The 20,488-nt window shown below is 45.4% G+C and overlaps 1 protein-coding gene across 1 annotated transcript in view; it reads left to right on the top strand.

Moving 5' to 3' along the window:
* The first annotated feature begins 10,356 nt into the window (after positions 1–10,356).
* Positions 10,357–20,488, top strand: part of Ctnnbl1 (catenin, beta like 1) — a 154,503-nt gene continuing 144,371 nt past the window's right edge. The window contains exon 1 of the mRNA NM_025680.4: positions 10,357–10,515. Within this exon, the coding sequence (NP_079956.3) occupies positions 10,486–10,515 (30 nt within the window). The 5' untranslated portion in view covers positions 10,357–10,485. The remainder of the gene's footprint in view (positions 10,516–20,488) is intronic.

The following is a 20,488-nucleotide window of genomic DNA, read 5'->3' on the forward strand; positions in this document are numbered from 1 at the left end:
GGCAGATGCTGCGGGACTCTGACGCAGGCAGGAGAGGGGCTGGCAGAGCCCTAATGTCTCTGGCCAGCCAGCCTCGCTGAATCAGCAAACTCCAGATTCATTAAAGACCATGTCTCAAATACCAAGTGAGGAAACTCAAGATCTTGACCTCTGGCTTCCAAGTATATGTGTATACACCTCCACATGAACATATACACACAACACACAGGAACATATGGAAATGAATAAATGATACCCACACTGTTGTTAATTGCAGCAATCGAACTACTCGAAACTGGCATTTCTCTGAAGGTTCTACAGACCAGGGCTGCTTAAACATTTTCTACTGGCAACCTCTTTTGCTTGAGAAATTTTTATATGATCCCTGGCGTATAGGTATATAAGTAAGTACAAAATCAAACATTTGCTGATGAAAAAAATCACAAAGAAATTTATGTGTGAACGAGTCTTTGGTGTACATATAATTTTGCTACTTATTAAAATGAAAGAAAATTTGCATACTAATGAGGTTATGTGCCTGTTTATTTTTGCATAGAGCTAAATCTTTGCTACTGCACGATGTTAAGCATCTTCCATATTATTCAGGATTGATTTTATTTTTATAAGAACGTAGATCTATAAAGAAAAAGTGATAAGGACAGGAACATGGCCCAATGCATGAAGGAGCTTGCTCCCAAGTCTGGTGATCTGAATTTAATCCCTGGAACTTGATGGTCAGACAGGGAGAACCAATTCTAGGGGCTGTCCTCTTACCTCCACGTGCAGGCGGTAGCACACGCATGCACCCTCTCTCACTATGAGGATAAATTATTAACTGTAAAAAACTCTTTTAAAAAAGTGAGAATGAATTCTCGAGAGTGGGAGGGGCTCCAATAGAGGAATGGCCTTGATGGACAGACATCCCAACTTCATACTCACCAAAGCTAAGAACACTGACTCATGTAAATACATACACAGTACAAGACCGAAGATGAAGGTTTAGAACTACTTCTGAAATTATTGGAAAGTGTGCCTTAGTCTCAAGCCAAATTGCATTTCATGATTTCCTTTTATGAAACTCAAGTCAGGAACTCAAATAGTAATTTTTTTAAACCAAACATTCTAACACAATATAATCCAAAGATAAAGTAATTTGACACTTGTATGATAAGGGATGGTGGTAAGAATATATTTTTAAAAAATCTTTGTTTTCTATAATTAAATCATCACATTTCTATAAAAGCACTAAGAGTTTGTATGTACGGTAAACACAATGCCATTCATGACATGCAATAGTCTTGGATCTGAGCCAAGGTGTTTCAGGCCCTCAGTGACAAGTTGTGTGTTCAGAACCAGGGCTACAGTGAAGCCAGATGACACCACACAGACGTGTCCTGCCAAGAAAGTCTTCACGAGTCCCATACTCATTTGGGGACCCAATTCAGGCTTCCCAAAGTTGTGCAGTTTGTATGGAAAACGGGCTCAGAGACATGAAGTGAGTTGTCCAAGCTTTCACAGTCAGGATGTGGCAGAGCTGAGTGCCTGCCTCCAGAGCAGGCAGAGAGACAGACCAGAGAGACACACAGAGAGACACACACACAGAGACACACACACAGAGACACACATACAGGCACACACACACAGAGACACACACACAGAGATAGACATACACACACAGAGCCACACACACATGCACACACAGATACACACACATACACACACACACACACACACACACACATACACACACACTAAGGTGGGATTCAGACACACCCATGCTTCAGTATGAAGGCAGTTTTCATCCTTGCTTTCTAACCTTTATACCAAGTGCCTAAGAGAAAAGCCCAAAGGCTAAAGAGTTGCCAGTGGCAACTGTCCTCACCCTCCTGAAAATCAAGATGCAGTGTTGTCCTGCATTAGACTAGAAATTTCTAGAAGATGTATTTTTTAATGCTTATTTCAAAATGTGAGTGGGGTGGCTCGGTGGGTGAATTGCACTTGCTGCTGAAGCTGAGACTTGAGATCAAGTCCCAGAACCTAACTGGTGGGGTGAGAGAACTAGAACTGTCCTCTGCAAGCTGTCCTCTGACCTCCACACACCCATCGTGGTCTGTGCCCCTCCAAACAAACAAACAAACAAACAAACAAACAAACAAACAGTAATGAAAACTTTTCACTAAGGAGGCTGTATGATCTTATTTCATTATTTGTAGATAGGAAATTCTCCAAGTACAAACATATCTGGGGAACATAAAGATCGTTCACTGTGACTGCACTTGGTGCACTGTGAGTGTTCAGCCCAGGTTGCTTGACAGCTCACAGGCATTGTGACTACACTGCTCCCAACCTTCCAGTTGGTGATAAAGAACTCTGAATTTTTCCTGCTTGCAGAACACCGCAAAGCAGTAGCAGAATAACTCTAAGGTGAATAAATACACAATTTTATATGATCAAATACATTTTATACTAGGTTCCTCCATAAAAACTGCCCACAATAGATGGGTGTAGTAGTACATTCCTTTAATCTCAGCACTTGGAAGACAGAGGTGCACAGATCTCTGAGTTCAAGACCAGCTTGGTCCACATAAGTAAGTTCCAGGCTATCAAAGTTTACAGAGTGAGACCCTGTCTCAGAAAAGAACACACAGCTCCAATATGGGCTGAAGAGATGGCTCGGCAGTTAAGAGCATTCATTGCTTCTGCAGAGGACTTGGGTGTGGTTTCCCAGCATCTACATGATGGCTCACAATTACCTGTAACTCCAGTTCCAGAGCATCTGAAGTCCTCTTCTGCTCTCTGAGGGTACCACACATGTACCCTAGGCACATACATGCATGTAGGAAACACACTCATGCACTAATGTGTCAGAGAGAGAGAGAGAGAGAGAGAGAGAGAGAAGAAGAAGAAGAAGAAGAAGGAGGAGGAGGAGGAGGAGGAGGAGGAGGAGGAGGAAGGAAGGAAGGGAGTGAGGGAAGGAAGGAGGGAGGGAGACAGGGAAGAAAGGAAGGAAGAAAGAGGGAGGGAAGGAAGGAAAGAAGGAAAGAAAGAAAGAAAGAAAGAAAGAAAGAAAGAAAGAAAGAAAGAAAGGAAGGAAGGAAGGAAGAGAGAGAGAAAGAAAGGAAGGAAGGAAGGAAGGAAGGAAGAAAGAAAGTAAACTCATGAAAGTGGTGTTCCCTGCCCATCCTCTCTACCCATCAACTGGTCCAAGGCCACTGGTCTTCTACAGCTGGAGCCAATTTCCAAAACTATTTTGCAGAAGCATTCATTGAAAACTGCTAGGTGGGCTGGTTGGCATTAAAGGGAGAGATTTAGGCAGAGTATTTGCTAGTAAGTGGCTGAAACCCAACACATGGCCTCACAGAGCATGGGGTAGACACCAAGCATTCTTTGTCTTATTTTCATCTGTCTCTTCTCCATTCTCTTCCCTACACGCTCCCTCCTCTTGTGCTTTCTTTTTTAACTTATGCTCCCTAACTGTGATTCAAGAACTTTTGTAAGCCATCCGAAATCCTTTCTGAAATACCATGATGGTAGAAATAAAAGTGTGTAACATAACTATACATATAAAATGTAACACGTGCTATAACCTATTCCTAAAACACCAACAGTGGCTGTTCATCATGGGGAGAAATTGATGGTTAGCTGTGTGCTGGGGAGACCTAGGCATCCAGACAGATGCATGCAACCAACAAAGCTCAAGTAACTGGCTTGCAAGTAACTTTATGAATCCTGTGATAATGAAAGTGATTTTCAAAATTATTCAGTCAGTGATATTTAATATTGGCTCAAGACAGAAACTGAGAAAGTAAAGTAAGAGGAAAGGGGAAAAAAGTAAAGCTATCTTTACCCCACTGCTCTGAGAGACTGCTGTGAACCTTCTCTCTGTTGGGTTTGGGGATCAGGGCCCGATCTAGGACTTTGAGTATGGTGACCTAATGCTATGCCTAATGGGTAACAGGAAAATGATGATAAAGTGGCAGGGTTGGGAAGAAGGAAGAAGTGAAATGAAGTACTGAGGAGAGGGGAAGGGAGGGAGGGAAGAGAGGAGGGGGAGAGGGAAGGGAGGAAGAAAGAAGGGAGCTATGGGAAAGGGAAGAATCTTGGAGGGTTTGTGTGACAATTGGGAGTAGGTGGTGAAATGGGGTATCAATACAACGTCTGCTGCCTGGTCTGTGGCAGAAATCGTATATAACTTCCATAGAGTGAGATGCTGTAGAGGGAAGAGATGAGATATACGAATATGATGGTTTGTATATGTTCAGCTCAGGGAGTGGCACTATTAGGCCATGTTGAAGTAGGTGTGACTTTGTTGGAGTAGGTGTACCACTGTGGGTTTAAGCTTTAAAACTCTCATCCTAGCTGCCAGGAAGCCAGTCTTCTTCTAGCAGCCTTCAGATGAAAATGTCGAACTCTTAGCTCCTCCTGCACCATCCCTGCCTAGACGCTGCCATGCTCCCACCTTGATTATAATGGACTGAACCTCAGAACATGTAAGCCAGTCCTCATTAAATTTTTTTTATAAGAGTTGCCTTGGTCACAGTGTCTGTTCACAGCAGTAAAACCCTAAGTAAGACAGAAGTTGGTACCGGGAGTGGGGTATTGCTGTGATGGGCCTGACCATGCTTTTATTTGGAAGAATGTGGGCTTTGAGACTTTGGATTTGGAAAGCAGTGGGATGCTTTAAGTGGGGCTTAATGGTCTGTCCTAGTATGAATATGGAAGATTGTGTTGGTGAGAGTGATTTGAACTGTGTAGACCTGGCCCAAGAGGTTTCAGTGAAGAAGAATTTCAGTATGTGGCCTAGAGATTGCTTTTGTGATATTTTGGTGAAGAATGTGGTGGCTGCTTTTTGCCTTTGTCTGAAGATTCTATCTGAGGCTAAGGTAAAGATTTATATTAATTGTATCGACCAAGGAAGTCTCAAAAGAGTCTAGTAGAGACTTTGTTCTCTGGTTTAGTTTTATAAAGAGTGTTTTAATGAAAAAGAACAAGCGGAAAAAGGAAGCATATAAAATGTATGATTCAAGTAATAAAGGGTACCAGGAAGTGAAGTGGAGCCAAATCCTATGTTCAAGGAGATAAAAGATTGAGGGAGTGGTGATCTCAGAGCAAGATCCCACCCAGCTAAGCTTATTGTTGGTGTTTGCAATTGATCTAGGGAAGTTTGGACTTCTAATCCGGAATGAAGTATAATCCAGAAATGGGGGTACACTTGTGATCCAGATCCTGAGTCTGGAAGACACAGGCTTTTGAACTGGTTTTTGAGGGACACTGGCCATGAAAATATTAGGACCATAAATGGTGGTTGTACTGGCTGGCTTTGTGTGTCAACTTGACACAAGCTGGAGTTATCACAGAGAAGAGCTTCAGTTGGGGAAGTGCCTCCACCAGATCCAGCTGTAAGGCATTTTCTCAATTAGTGATCAAGGGGGGAGGGCCCATTGTGGGTGGTGCCCTGGGCTGTTAGTCTTGGGGTCTATAAGAGAGCAAGCTGAGCAAGCCAGGGAAGCAAGCCAGTAAGTAACATCCCTCCATAGCCTCTGCATCAGCTCCTGATTCAGAGCTGCTTAGTTCCAGTCCTGACCCTTTGGTGATGAACAGCAACGTGGAAGTATACGCTGAATAAACCCTTTCTTCCCCAACTTGCTTCTCAGTCATGATGTTTTGTGCAAGGATAGAAACCCTGACTAAGACAGTGGTACACATCTTTAATCCCAGGAGACAAAGCCAAGCAGATCTCTGAGTTCAAGGCCAGCCTGGGACAGAGTAAGTTCTAGGGGAAAAAGCTTAAGTTCAGGCATGGTGGTACATGCCTTTAATTCCAGAATCCAGGAGATAGAGCCATGCATATCTCTGAGTTCAAAGTCAATCTACAGAGCAAGTTCCAGGACAGCCAAGTTTAGGCAGTAAGAGTTGAAAAAAAGAAAGCTGGTAATAGAATGAGGGGGACCATGTTCCAGCTCCAGCAAGCTGCAGATCTTGGCAGCTTTGGTCATTTGTCTCTGGATTTAGAGTCAAGAATAGACAAGACTACTGTGACAATTGGTGTAGCTTAGCTGGAGCTAAGAAATTAGTGTTGATTACAAAGAGACCGGCATCACTGAAATGAAATCAGGGAAGTGTTTTCTGAGAGTAAGAGAATCTGTGTTCCAGAGATAGCCAAGGTTGTACCTTGTGCTGCAGCTGGACTTGGTAATGTAAGAATAATTGAGATGGTATTGGTTTTGAAGGAATGAAGGGGTCATGGCGAGCAGCTGAGGCTGGGCACTTTGAGAGGCCATGGAAGGCCATTGGTGAAGATTCAGTCTCAGTTGCAACTGATTGCCCAGGACTGAAGGGGTCATGCAAAGAAGTTGAGGTTTGGCACCATGAAGAAATCCTATGAGAGGCTATTGGTGAATCTTAGTTGCAGTGGAAGATCCCAGTGTATTGGAGATGCCAGTACCATGGGATGATCACCAAGAACAGCAGCAGCAGTGGAATGGAGTTAACCAGAGACTAGAGTGCTACAGAGGGCAGAGCTGGAGAAGTGATGCCAGCCCTTTGGAGGAGCCCAGATCATGTGTGGACCAAAGACACTGGAACAAGAAGCTGTGAAGCTGGAGTTGACCTTACGATGTTAAAGATGCCAGAACCACAGGATACCTGCCAGGGAAAGCTGCTAACAGGGAGTGGCATCAGCTCAGGAGAAAAAACTTTGGATGGATCTCGGAAGGGGCTTTGGACTTTTAACATTGTTAAGACTGGTATAGACTATGTTGGACTAAGTGTACATTTTTATTATGCTATGGCTAGCTATGGCCCCCATAGATGTATGTGTTTGAACAAGCCTATAGGGGCCAGGGAGTGGAATGTGATGGTTTGTATATGCTTGGCTCAGTAAGTGGCACTACTAGGAGGTGTGGCCTTGTTGAAGTTTGTGTGGTCTCCTTGGAGCAGGTATGTCACTGTGGGTATGGGCTTTAATACCCTTGCCCTGGATGCCTGGAAGTCACTCTTCTCCTAGAAGCCTTCAGATGAAGAGCCTCTCAGCTCTGCCTGCACCATGCCTGCCTGGAAGCTGCCATGCTTCCACCTTGATGATAATGGACTGAACCTCTGAACCTGTAAGCCAGCCCCAATTCAATGTTGTTCTTTCTAAGAATTGCCTTGGTCATGGTGTCTGTTCACAGCAGTAAAACCCTGACTAAGACAGGGAGTCAAGTGGAAGTGCCTCGGAGCCCAAACTGGTACATCCCAGAGGATGACAGCCTGTACCCCACGTTTCTGCAAGGTGCAGTATGACATTGCTTTTGTGAGAATCCAAGCAGATGCCACAGCCCCTCTGGGGGCCTGCAGTTATTGGGGTAGCTGGGAATAGTGCCCTGGGAAGAGCAATAATGACAGTGACAGGGGCCAGGCTCCCTTTCAAGTGCTTTAGCAGGTGGCAATAAAGAACCCGTGCAGAGGCTCCCTGGAGAGCACTAACAGAGCAGGGACAGAACAGGTGCACACCTGCAGACAGTTTGGGCCTCCACAAGCACTGGCCTGAGATTCCCAGGCTGGTGCGGTCAAGGGCCGTTAGTCAGCGAGTGTCTATTGACGCCTGCTGGGCATGATGTACACACCTGGGATTTTAACCCTGGACAATATTTTTTGTTTAAGATTTTTCTCCCTAACTACAGTATATGTTCCCAGAGCTCCATGCTGGAGCTGGGGAGATCACTCCCCGTGTGAAGCACTTGCCTTGAAAGCCTGAAGACCTCAGTTTGAAACCCTAAACCCGTGTAAAGCCAGGCATGATAGCGCGCACCTGTAATCCCAAGGCTTTGTGCTGAGATGGGAGCTGGAGACAGCGGAATCTCCAGAAGCATGTGCCTCCTACTGAGAGATCCGTATGCCCCTGCTTCTGGAGTGCTAGGATTAAAGGGGTGCACCATCACACCTGGCCCTGACCTTTTCTTTAACTCATTTTCATAAATTGGCAGCTTAGCTGGGTGGGATCTTGCTATGAAGCCACTGCTCCCTTCATTCCATTTAACATCAAGATTAAAAAAAAATTATCTCCTTGAATAGAGGATTTAGCTCCACTCTACTTCTTGCTGTCCCATTTCTCCTTGAACAGTCTCTAGGCCACACACTAACATTCTTCTCCATTGAAACCTCTTGAGGCAGGTCCCCATAGGTTCAAATCACTCCAGGTACCACTATCTTCCATGTTCCTACTAAGATGGCCCATTAAGCCCCACTTAAAGCATTCAACTGCTTTTCTAATCCAAAATCCCAAAGTCTGCACTCCTCCAAACCAAAGCATGGTCAGGCTTATCACAGCAATACCCCAGTCCCTGGCACCTACCTTAGTCAGGGTTTTATTGTTGTGAAGAGATACTATGACCATGGCAACTCTTATACAAAGGTTTCTTTGGGGCTGGCTTACAGTTCAGAGGTTTAGTCCATTATGGTTATGGTGGGAAACATGGCATTGTGCAGACAGACATGGTGCTGGAGAAGGAGCTGAGAGTTCTATATCTCGATCTGTAGCTAGCAGGGAGAGACAGTGATACAATAGCCAGGCTTGAGCTTCTGAAACCTCAAAACCTACTCCCTAGTGACACACCTTTCCAACAAAGCCACACCTCCTCTAACAAGGCCACACCTCCTAATAGTGCCACTCCCTATGGGCCCATGGGGGCCATTTTTATTCAAACCTCCAGACTGGGCTTTTGCAAATCTGCCTATTGAAGCTGACTGAGGCAAGGCACAAACTAGAAAATAGTTCTGTTCATGGTTACCTTTATTCTGTCCTGCCTCTCTGGAGGTCACAATCTACACTTAATTGAAAGGGAGGGGAAGGACATGCAAATGAACTCTGTAAAAAGCAGTTTACATTGGCTACTCTTTAAAAACAAAAACCCAATCAGAAAGCATCCCTGTTTTGACGATCTCAACAACTTCCCAAAGTAGATAACATAAAATCCACTCTCCTTAACAACACTCACAAAGCCCACGGTGAAACCTTCTCTGTCATGCGTTGTTCTGGGCTTTGAAGATTCGAGGGTGAGGTTGACAAACTCAATCCCAACTTTTAGAGAGTTTGGAGTCCAATTAATGAGGCTGTCAAAACATAAAATGTCAACCATCAAGTACAAAATGACAGATTGAGTCTGTGAACAGTAGAGGAAGTGCTAACAGAGAGAATAATGAGGAGAGGTTGTGGCAGTTTGAGGAATAACAATTTTCTTATGTGTAGTTGGAGGTAGTTGAATGGGGTTTCTGGATGGTGTCTGTTGTAATCCCAGAAGAGGAACGCCTTGACTATCTCTCAATAATGGGCAAATTCCTTCCCCAGGAACCAACCTTTATATATATATAAATGTGTGTATGCGTGTGCTTGTGGGTCTGCACAGAGACCAGAAGAGAGCACCAGATCCCCCAGAACTGGAGTTACAGGCAATTGTGAGCTGTCCAGCATGGGTGCTGGGAACGGAAGTAGACGTCTAGAGAGCAGTAAATGGTTCTAAGCGCTGAGCCATGTCTCCAGACCCCCAGACCCTTTAATACAGCTTGGGTAGACAGGAGATCTTCCAGTTGCCACTGGGTCTTGTGTTAGTGAATACAAAGAAGCCTGGGGGAAAAAAACAAACATGATATCAATGGTTTCTCAGCCACCTATGGCCGGAAGCCATTTTGTAAGCCCAGGGGAAGCATAATGGGAACCCCAAAATGAAATCCACATATACAATTTCAGTATATCTACTAAGTACGCTTAACAAATGAGAGGAAAGTCAAATTCATTTCATAATATATCTTCCTTTACCCAGTAAGTGAAAAAAAAAAAAGGAACCAGTTCAAGTACGAAAAATCCACTGTGCATTTGATTAACACTTAACATCTTTATTAGGACTAGGCACACTTCAAGTGCCCCAGAGCCACATGTGACTAACTATGGGGCGCATAATTTCAAACCTCAGCTCCTTCCTCTCCCTCTTTCCCTCCCTCTTCTCTCCCTGTAGCCCTAGCTGTCCTGGAACTCGTTTCTGTAGACGAGGCTGTCCTCGAACTCAAAACATATGCCTGCGGAGCTCTGCCTGCCTCTGCTTCCCCAGTGCTGGGATTAAAGGCATTCAACACCACCAACAGGCCAACTTCAATTATCTGTGAAATGAGAATGAAAGAACAAAAGTGCCAGTCTCTGGAAGCTCTTTAAGGTTACCCACGAAATGCCAAGCACTCTGCTCTACTCTTGGATAACGGCCTCGCTTTTAGGTTCATCCCCTAAGTATCCGCCCCTTTCCCCGCCCCTTCAGGTTACAGGCGGAAGCAGAATTGTCAAAACGCGGCGCGCTTTACGGCAGCGCGTCCTTTTACGGCAGTGTGGCGGGCTCACCGGCCACGCGCTCTTTTACTCTATTGGTTCTGGGGCCTGGCGCTTTACGGCAGTGTGTCAGGAAAAGCCTCTGAGCGGCCCGTGGTTCGGGAGTTGAGTGGAGGCAACCAGGGTACCCTGTGCTGATTGGGTCCGGAACCATGGACGTGGGCGAACTTTTAAGCTACCAGGTAAGAGCAGTTGGCGAGGCCGGAGGGCTCCTCATCCTCGCTCGGGTAGCAGGGACAGAGTCCCGTCATCTTGCCTCCCCTCGGTCCCTGGCCCTCACTTCTCATGTCACCCGGGCTTGCATCCTGTCATTGCACTTCACTCCCCTAAGCCCTCTGGACCCTTTCGACCCCTTCCTTCTCCAGACCTGAGCCTTGTGATTTCTGTTCCCCACCCGGTAGCCCTCAGCTCCTCTTCCGTCTCGTTTCTACCAATTCACAGGGCTTGGGGAGACAGTTGTGAAGACCCCCGCCCCCCCCCCCCCCCCGGTGTTGAGCCTCAGTTTCTTTACCAAGTGTCAGTGTAGCTTTGGAGAAGTCTTTCTCCCGTCACGGAGTCTCAATTCTTCTTTTAAAATCTATAAAGTGGATGGATGTATGTGAAAGGTCATTTGAAAGTGCAGAAACCTGTGCCCACGTTCCCTGCTATTGTTAAGCTGTTTGGAAGACGGAGCTTGGAATGGGTCGGTAAGAGACCTCTCGACCTCCTTGCTCAGGGTGCTTGTGAGGAACGGGTGACCCAGAGAGAAGAAAGGACTCTCTTGAGGTCACTCAACAGTTACAAAGCTCAAGTGTCCAGACTCCCAACTCAGAGTTTTGTCCCTCTTTTGACTGCCTAACGAGGCTTCTTGTGTCCATCTTTGTTTTCATTAGCTGCAATAGGCGTTGGGACCCATAAACTGTAATTATTCTGAATTAGGAAGTACTGTAATTGTAAATCACACTTCATTTTAAAGACTTAGTATGAAAAAGGTAGTATTTTTATATTGATCACAGATCCTTGATCATATTGATTGAATATGTATGAGGCCATAATATGATGGAGCAGACTTTGGGTGATGGATGAAATAAAAAGTGGGTAAGCCAACCTTATCCACTTGCATTTTGTTCAAGGTGTGATGTTTTAAAAGTGATAGCTTTGCAGTCAAGAGTAGGCAGTGAGAACCTGTGAACTTGAGTTTAAAAGTGATAGCTCTAGGCCGGGCGTGGTGGCTCGTGCCTTTAATCCCAGCACTTGGGAGGCAGAGGCAGATGGATTTCTGAGTTTGAGGCCAGCCTGGTCTACAGAGTGAGTTCCAGGACAGCTAGGGCTATACAGAGAAACCCTGTCTCTAAAAAAAAAAAAAAAAAAAAACTCAAAAAACCCCCAAAACCAACAACAACAAAAAAGTGATATCTCTGCAGGCCAGAGTAGGCGGTAAGAACCTGTGAACCTGAGCTGTTAGCCATGGCTGCCTTGAATCTCAGTGCCTGAAAGTTGGGAGGGAGGCAGCGGCCAGTGGGTCACTGAGTTCCAGGCCAGCCAGGGGTACATACTGAGACACCCCACCACCACTACAATAAAATAAAATAAAAGGCCTGGATTTGGAGCCCCAGGTTGCCTTCCATGCCTTTTGCCTTACTAACTAGTTGTTGTAATCTTGAACAGATACCTCATGGTACCGACCTTATGGTCGGTTGTGAAGAAAGTTCTTCTTCTGGTAAGAGTCTGTTAAGAAGCTGGCGCCTTTAATCCCAGCACTTGGGAGGCAGAGGCAGGTGTATCTCATTGAGTCCGAGGCCAGCCTGGTCTACAGAGGACAGCCAAGGCTACACAGAGAGACTCTGTCTTGAAAAACCAAAAAATAAAAGCAAACCAAAATGAAAGAACAACAAAAAGCCTAGCTATGTCTGGTGGTTGGTGATTCACACCTTTAGTCCCAGCATTTGGGAGGAGGCAGAGGCAGGCGGATTTCTGAGTTTGAGGCCAGCCTCGTCTACAGAGTGAGTTCCAGGACAGCCAGGGTCTCACAGAGAAATCGTGTTCAGAAACCAAACCAAACCAAAAGAAAAGAAAAAAGAAAAGAGAAAAAAAAAGCAGTGTTAGGCCAATGTTTGTTGCAGTTAAAACAGCCCATAAATACTAATATTGGTAGTTATTTCCTTTAGCCAATATATACAACACTGACCCCGTAGATGGAGACTCCAGGCCTGATGAGAAAGAATACATTAAAAGAAAAAAAGGGAAAGAATACATAAGCAACAGATAACAGATGCGAGGCCATAATAGTTTTCTCTTTAAGATATGTAATTGGTGATGAAACAAGAAAGATGGTGGGAAGGTCACCGATGAGTGCTCGTCTGGGAGTTCTGGGCTGGCTAGTCCAGTCCATTGTTTCAGATGTGGAGCAACACTACCAGAAGGGGCCCATTCTTTGGTTACAGATATTTATTGACCATCTACTGTGTGCAATGCACTTGGTCCACTGAGCATATGATGTGGAAAGAAATGAGACAAGGCTCTTGCTTTTGTGTGAAAAGGCAAATATGGTGGGGGAGTCACCAGAGAATAACTAAGGAAGTAAACAAGAACTTCAGATGGCTGGACGTGTTGTGAGGGAGTGCAGCAGGGTCCGCCGCGGACATGTGAGCATACGTGGTGGCTGTTGTGCACATGGCTAGTGCACGTCAAAAGGGGGGCCCATCTGCATCAAGTTCTTTCTTATGTGTAAAGTGCACCCTGCATCTCACAGCCTTATTGTGGAAAGATGAAATGTCTTAATTTTTAAATATGGATTACATTTGATATACTGGATTAAGGATAATAGATTATTAAACTTAAATTTTGTGCCTACTTCCAAGTTTAATCTTCTATGTAAAGTTTGTGACTTCCACTGCATTTCTGTAGGCCAGCGCCATTGTAAATAGCTCCTTTTAGGGTCTCTGTAGACTGAGTGATCAGGGAAGGAGTCTGATGAGCCAGCATTAGTGCTCTGAAGGTTGAGGAGCCAGCATATGACAGGGCAGAATAGTGAAGGCAGGAGCAGCGACTGTGAGTGCAGGCCTAGGCCCATTAGATGAGTAGAGAGAAGAGCCGTGTAGCCCGAACTTGGTGAGTGAGCAGGACACCAGAAGGGGATGGAGCTGGAAATGTTGGCAGACTACAGACGATGTAGGACTTCCTTAAAAGCCTTTGCATTTATAGAGGTGATACAGATGTCTTCATTCAACCTAACTGTTTGTAACTTACTAAGAACTCAGATCTGATAGACAGACCCAGCTAAGGTTTCAAGCTAGGGCTGTGACTGACAGGCCAAGGCAGTGACTGACATGTCTCCAGAATCTTGGTCTTGGAATTACAGCTCTGTTCCTTTCAGCAGGGTCTACTTCCATTCCTATCTGAAAAGGTGGTAGTCTAATCTAGAATCTGTAGTCTAAATCTATAGAGTCTACTCTATAATCAGTCAGACATGGCCTCCTGTGGGAAATCTTGAGGATGAGATGAGCCTATAGAAGTGAAAGTTCTTTGAAGACAGTGATAATCTTACACAAAATAATTAGTTATAAGTGAAAGTTCTTTGAAGACAGTGATAATCTTACACAAAATAATTAGTTATTTATCTGCCTCTTCACTAAATCCATATAACAGCCTTACCAGGAACTAACTTTCTTTTCTAGTCAGGATCTTATGTAGAACAGGCTGTCCTTAAACTCACTTTGTAGCCAAGGGTGACCCTGAATTTCTGACTCTCCTGTTCCACCTTTCAAATGCTGGGATTGCAGGTGTTCACCACCACATCTGGCTTATGGTATGCTTTGGACAGAGCCGGGGCTTCATGAACGCTAGGCAAGCACTCTACCAAGCGAGCTACATCTCTAGTCCAGGAGGAATTCCCTGGACCCCACAGAGTCTCACTATATAACCCTGGCTGGCCTGTAGACCAGGCTAGCCTCAAACTCACAAACATTTGCCTGCTGCTTGCCATTGCCTTTGGAGTGCTGTGATTAAAGGCATGGCCATGTCCGGTATGAGGAACTGTTTTAATCTCTGATTTACAGAGGGAGAAACTGAGACCTAGCCACTGAAGGTACCTAGCCAGAGAGTGCTCAGGCAGTCCTATTCTGTAGCTGGAGCTCCTGACTGTTCTGCTGGTCTGTCTGCTGTGTGCCAGAGGCAGAACTAACTTGCTTGCAGATAAGTTGTCAGGTATGGTTGTCAGCACATCCTCCAAAGGGAGATGGTGTGACTGCTTCATGGAAAGGGAAACTGGAGCTAGGGAGGCAAGTTTCCTGTCTGTGAAACTCACAAAGCCAGGAAGCAGTAGAGCCAGCACTGAACACCCAAGCATGTTTGCCATTTTGAAAAAAGCCTTTGCGTTGATGTGCTTATGTAGAAGAAAGCGTACATTGTAAGCACTGTGGCATATAGTCAGCACTGGCAAAGCCGACTGCCACTGAGCACGGAAGCTCCCTGCGTGGGAACAGAAGGGAGCAAAGCTATCCCATTCCCAACTCAAGTGTTTGACTCAGTGTCCTGAGAGTTGGGGGTGTGCATTTGGGGTGATGCTAAAACTGGTGGTCAGGGACTGTCCACAAAGGCACCCTGGTCTAGACTCATCTGCATTCACTTAAGCTTTTCCCAGTTGAGACGACCCTTGCTTCTCCTGGGCACTGGTCTGCAGGCTTTTCAGCTTAAGCTGTACTTCTTCCCTGCCACTCAAAATGGAGAGCAAATCACTTAATCTCTCTGGGCCTCAGTTTCCTCCTATGCCTAATGAGGGGATTAAGTATGACTCTCTCCGAGGTCTCTAGTAGCTTTAAAATTCTGCTATACTAATTATTTAGGCCAGGGACTCCAGAGAGTCCAGGGGCTGAAAAAGCCTGATGGGGTGAAGAAGTTGGGGCTGGAGACCTGAGAGATTGGGGTTCTAATCCAGCCTTTATCAGCACTTATCTGGGTGTCACTTTCCCTCTCTGCACATCGTTCTTCCCGTTAGTTGTAAAGTGAGGAGGTCAGACAGTACAACTTCTGGTTCTTTCCATTCTGAAACTCAGGGTCTAAGGTGAGCAAGAAGAACTATCATACAGCAATAGGAAGTGTTTATTAAAAGTTTAACAATTTTTTTAGCATGCTTATTAAATTTCATTTTTTGGGGCAAGTCAGTGGGAAGATTGCAATTTTCTGCTGAGATTGGTTCTTCTGGTAATAGGCAGAAGAGCGCCTCAGTGCATGCCTTCTACCCTTGACAGATGTTAACAATTCATTTGAGAAGACAGGAGAATTACAATGTGGACAGGAGGTGGTGGGGAAAGTCTTAAAGAGGAAACCAGTTATGTTCCCAATATGGAAATGCACTTTTTGATGCCTTCAGGCTTAGACATCTCATCAAGAGGTGTGCCCAGCAGTGGCTTGGCAGAGAAGTTTCTGCCGCATAGGCGCAGAGCTGAACTCCAGGGCACTCTCATTAATACTCATTCCACAGATGTCTGGGAGAAAGTTCTTTTACCTCTGAAGTTTTGCAATAAAGAATTCACATTTAGTTCAGATTGGCTCGGTGGGAACGGCTGGCTTTGCACCACCAGAGAAATTCTCTTTGAGACAGATTGGGGTCAGAGACCCTTGGCTTGGGTGATATTGCAGACACCCACTCCCCCTGTCAGATGTGGGTAATATCAGCATTTTCTTGGATTGGAGGGGCTTCTACCAATCTCTGTTTTGCACCTCTCCCATTTCTTACTTTTGAAATAAATTTTAATGATAATGATAATCAACTGTCAAAAATAGTATGAAAGATTTTGAGGCGAGGAAAAACCATCACCCGTATCTAAGGACTATTTTTTTGTTTTCATATTCTCCCAGCTTGGGTACCTGTAAGTATTGCATATGGGTTCTTTTGTGTTGTTTATTTTAAGCATGCATTTCTTTTCTACATAGCTTTCATGCTGTTCTCTAACGTATGTGAGCTTTTGTTTGAATAATAGACCATTTTCCCCTCCATTATTTCTCCTCAGTTGGATATTTCGGTAGTATTCAGGTTTTTGTTCTTGGAGGTATATTGTGTGGAGCTTCTTTGTTCAAGTGGCATTTCTCTCTCCCCTTGTCACTCATAATTACTTTGTGCTATTTCCTGAGGTAAGGGTCACATGTGTTAAAATCATTGCGACCTGATCTGGGCTTGAAGAATTCATGATCTGAGATGTGAGGTGGGCATTTAAACACCTCACTGTGTGTAAGTATCCTGGGAGCACTGTGTAAGGAGCAGTTGGATAAGCTCAAGGAGGTGCTGGATCAGAGGGCGTGGATTCAGTTGGGTCATTGAGAAAAGAGAGGGCTTAGAATCCCAGCCCTGATGGAAGAGTCTGTGGGTGGCAGAGGAGGCTGGGAGGGGTCAGTTGCCAACTGTTAGGAGCAAAGTTGTGTGATGGGTGTTCAGGGAATTGGGGGAGTAGCCAGAGAGAGTGGGGTCCCTTTAGCTGCAGGGACAATGCGGCCAGCGCTCATGTGGGGCCACCCCTTCATTCAGCTCCATGCACTCCTGTTTACTGCATCCTGATAGTACTGCTTGTAGTGACTTACATTTCTGCCATTTATCTAGTAGGCACATAAAGCGCTAGCTCAGAGTTATTGAGTGAGTGTATTTTTCTTGTACATGTGTATCATTTGTACTTCTTGCTACCTGCTTCCCCCTGTTAAAACAGTTTGTAATTGAGCCTTTTCAGTTTTTGTTTTTGTTGTTCTTGGGCGTGTAAGGCACATTATTGAAAGTCTGAACTCTTGAGTTCAAAATGCATCCTTCATTTTTGTGGCAGCTTCATGTTATGTTCTAACCCTGAGAATATTATTCTGATCATACTGAAAGAGACTGCTTTTTGCATGACAGCTTCATGCTTTCCCAGGTTAATTTTGTTAGCAAGCTGGCTATAAATAACAGGTAAAGAGCAAGTTCCACTGGTGTTCCTTCCCCATTTATTTCCTCTCTCCATGTTTTTTCTCCTGTAAGTTCATTTCTTCTCGCCATGACTTCCTCATCTGTCTTTCCTCCCGCTCATTCTTATCACAGAATATACAGTATGCTCCTGTGCCTCCTGTAAATTCAGGGAGGCAGCCAGCATCTAGCAGCATGTCTTACCATCCTCAGTGTCCAGTAATAGTTGTTTGGGAACGGCTTGTGTATTAATTTTTTTAATGCTAAGATCAAATACTTGACAGAAAGCAAGTAAAGAGTGCAAAGGTTTGTTTTGGTCACAGTGTTTTGGTCACAGGGAATACAATTTATATTAGTTACTCTCCTGTTGCTGTGATTGAATCCTGACAAAAAGCAACTTAAGAAAAGGTTTCGTCTGGCTCACAGTTCCAGAATATAGAGTCCTCCCCGGTGGGGAAGGGATGCAGCCGGAGCATGAGGCTGCCGGGCAGGCAGTCAGGGAGCAGAGAGGTCACATTTCCTGTGCACATGGGCACATAGGAAGTGCTGCCAGGCTATAAACCTTCAATGCCCGCCCTCAGTGATGGGCTTCCTGCAGCAAGGCTCTGCCTTCTAAAGAGTTCAGAACCTTCCTAAACAGCGGTACCAACTGGGGACCAAGTGTTCAGACACTGGAGCCTTTGGGGGGCATCCCTCATTCTAGTCACTATCGTTCCATTGTGGTAGGGATCACATGGCAGCCAGCATGTGAGGGCCTGGTCACATTGCATCCACAATCAGGAAGCAGAGATGATCAACTGGTGATCAGCTGGAATTTTCTTTTCACTTATTTCTGGAACCTAGTCCATGGGCTGGTATTCAGGGAAGGTCTTCCCTCCTGGGTCAAAAACTCCCACACAGATACACCCAAAGGTGTGTTTCCATGTTGCTTCTAAAGATTTATTTATTGCTATTTTATAAGTGTAAGTGTTTTTCTGTGTTGTACATATGTGTACCATGTGCATGCTTTGTGGCCAAAGAGGCCAGAGGAGGGCATTAAATTTCCTGAAACCTGGAGTTACAGATGGTTGTGAACTGCCAAGTGGGTGCTGGGAGCTGAATCCAGGTCCTCTGGAAGAGCAGCAAGTGCTTTTAACTGCAGAGCCATCTTACCAGCCTTGGGGGTGGGGTGGGGGGTGGGGGCTGGGGCTAGTCAAGTGCAGATTAACGGTGGGGACGGGATATGTGTGCTGTGGAGTTTCCTTCTTTTGGAAGCTCACCCTCCTCTGCCTCGCTTGCTGGCTGGGATGGTGCCCTTCCTTTCCCTTCCGAGGACGGTTGTCACATCACCTTCTGAACAGTTTTTCTCTTACATTTTTGTACATTTGTTTTTCAAGACAGGGTTTTTCTTTGTAGCCTTGGCTGTCCTGGAACTCACTTTGTAGATTAGGCTGACCTGGAACTCAAGAGATTCACCTGCCTCTGCCTCCTGGGCACTGGGATCAAAGGTGTGCGCCACCACCACCTGGCTCTTATTTATTAGTTTATTTGTTTATTTGTTTATTTATTTATTTATTTATTTATTTTAAATTAGTTATTTTATGTGTGTGGCTGTTTTGCTGCACATATGTGAACCTTCTGGGTGCAGTGCACTCAGAGTCCAGAAGAGGGCATCAGATACCCTGGGAATGGAATTACAGACAGTTATGATCTGCTATATGGGTGCCGGGAATTAGATTTCTCTGGAAGAGCTGCAGTATCCTTAATCAATGACCCATCTCCCAGTCCCTAATTTACCTAATTTAACTCTTTAAAAAAGTGTGTGTGTGTGCATGTGCTCGCACCTGCTGCCGGCTCTCTCACTAATGCTCCATTTTTTTAGTTCAGTGTTCTGTGGAGGTTCCTGCATTTAATTGTCATAGTTCTTTGGTTCCTGTGTCAGAGTTTGAAGAGTACTGGTTTAAAAAACCCACATCGTTGAAGAATGCCTGTGCCCTTTTCTGTCAGCTATTTCTTGGGCCTCACTGTTCCTAACTTTTTTTTTTTTTTTTTGGTTTTTTGAGACAGGGTTTTTCTGTATAGTCCTGGCTGTCCTGGAACTCACTTTGTAGACCAGGCTGGCCTCGAACTCAGAAATCTGCCTGCCTCTGCCTCCCGAGTGCTGGGATTAAAGGCGTGCACCACCACGCCTGGCTTGTTCCCAACTTTTTACTAGGTGTGGCTGTAGGCCCAGTCTTGTCCCTTCAGAGGAGCCCATCCAGTCTTCCGCTTCAGCTCCTTTATGTAGCTACCTGTTAGCCCTGGAGCTCTGATTGACATTTCTTGTGTCGACTGAACTTCTGGCCAGATGTTCAGCTATCACACAATCCTCTGCTTCCTCCTCTGCCCGCCCGCCCGCCCGCCCGCCCTCCCTTCCTCCCAGCCCAACTTTACATTTTAGTCAGGGCTGTCAGCTGCTCAGTGACTTGAAAGAAGCCTTGGGGCTCTTTCTCAGAGATGAAAGTGCTGCGAGATGAAAGATTCTCTCCCCCTAGACCGCATGAGCTTGTGAGCCAACTCCTTCCAGGAGGAGAAGGCCTGTGCCTGTGTGAGTGACTGACTCAGTCTGGGTAGGAAGAGGCCCAGTGAAGCTTGGGGAGCTTGCATTCCAGAGGGAGCTCCAAAGGTTTGAGGTCCCGGCACCCAGTGCCACACAGTGCTGCCACATGGGGTGGCATCAGCAAGGTGTGGGATCCTGAGCCAAACAGTCCCACTGTGGGACAGAGGCTTCCCAGAGGAGGAGGGCTGTGTCCTTAAGAGCCTTCTTTTTGTCCTCGTGTTTCCACCATCACCTCAAGCTGTAGCCCTGCAAGGCTTTGCCACTCAGGTGGCTTCCCAGATGTGGTGCTGTGGTGCTGTTGTCACGGTAGATAAGGGTCCATTTCCTTTGTATGCTGACAGACAATGCTCTTCTTCAGGCATGGAGGTCATATAGAGGTAGATGCAGCAGCCACTCCCTCTCCATTTCAGAAAGACTGGTTGGGGTAGGTCATAGTGAATAAATAGCCTCCTTAATTCTGGGGGTAAAATTGGTGACCAGTCTCTTTCTGTGCTTTCAGTGGCTGCCACTGTTTTTCAGTTGGGGGATTGAATGTATAAGGTTGAACACGATAGAGAATTTTTTCTATATAAAAATGACTGCATCAGGGAATGCAGAGGTTCAAAATAGCTCGTCAGTACTGTGGGAGGAAAGAATGGGAAACCTGTGAAGTAGCTTTAATGTTTAGCATGGC

The sequence above is a fragment of the Mus musculus genome, chromosome 2, assembly GCF_000001635.26.
Source record: "Mus musculus strain C57BL/6J chromosome 2, GRCm38.p6 C57BL/6J".
Lineage (NCBI taxonomy): Eukaryota > Metazoa > Chordata > Mammalia > Rodentia > Muridae > Mus > Mus musculus.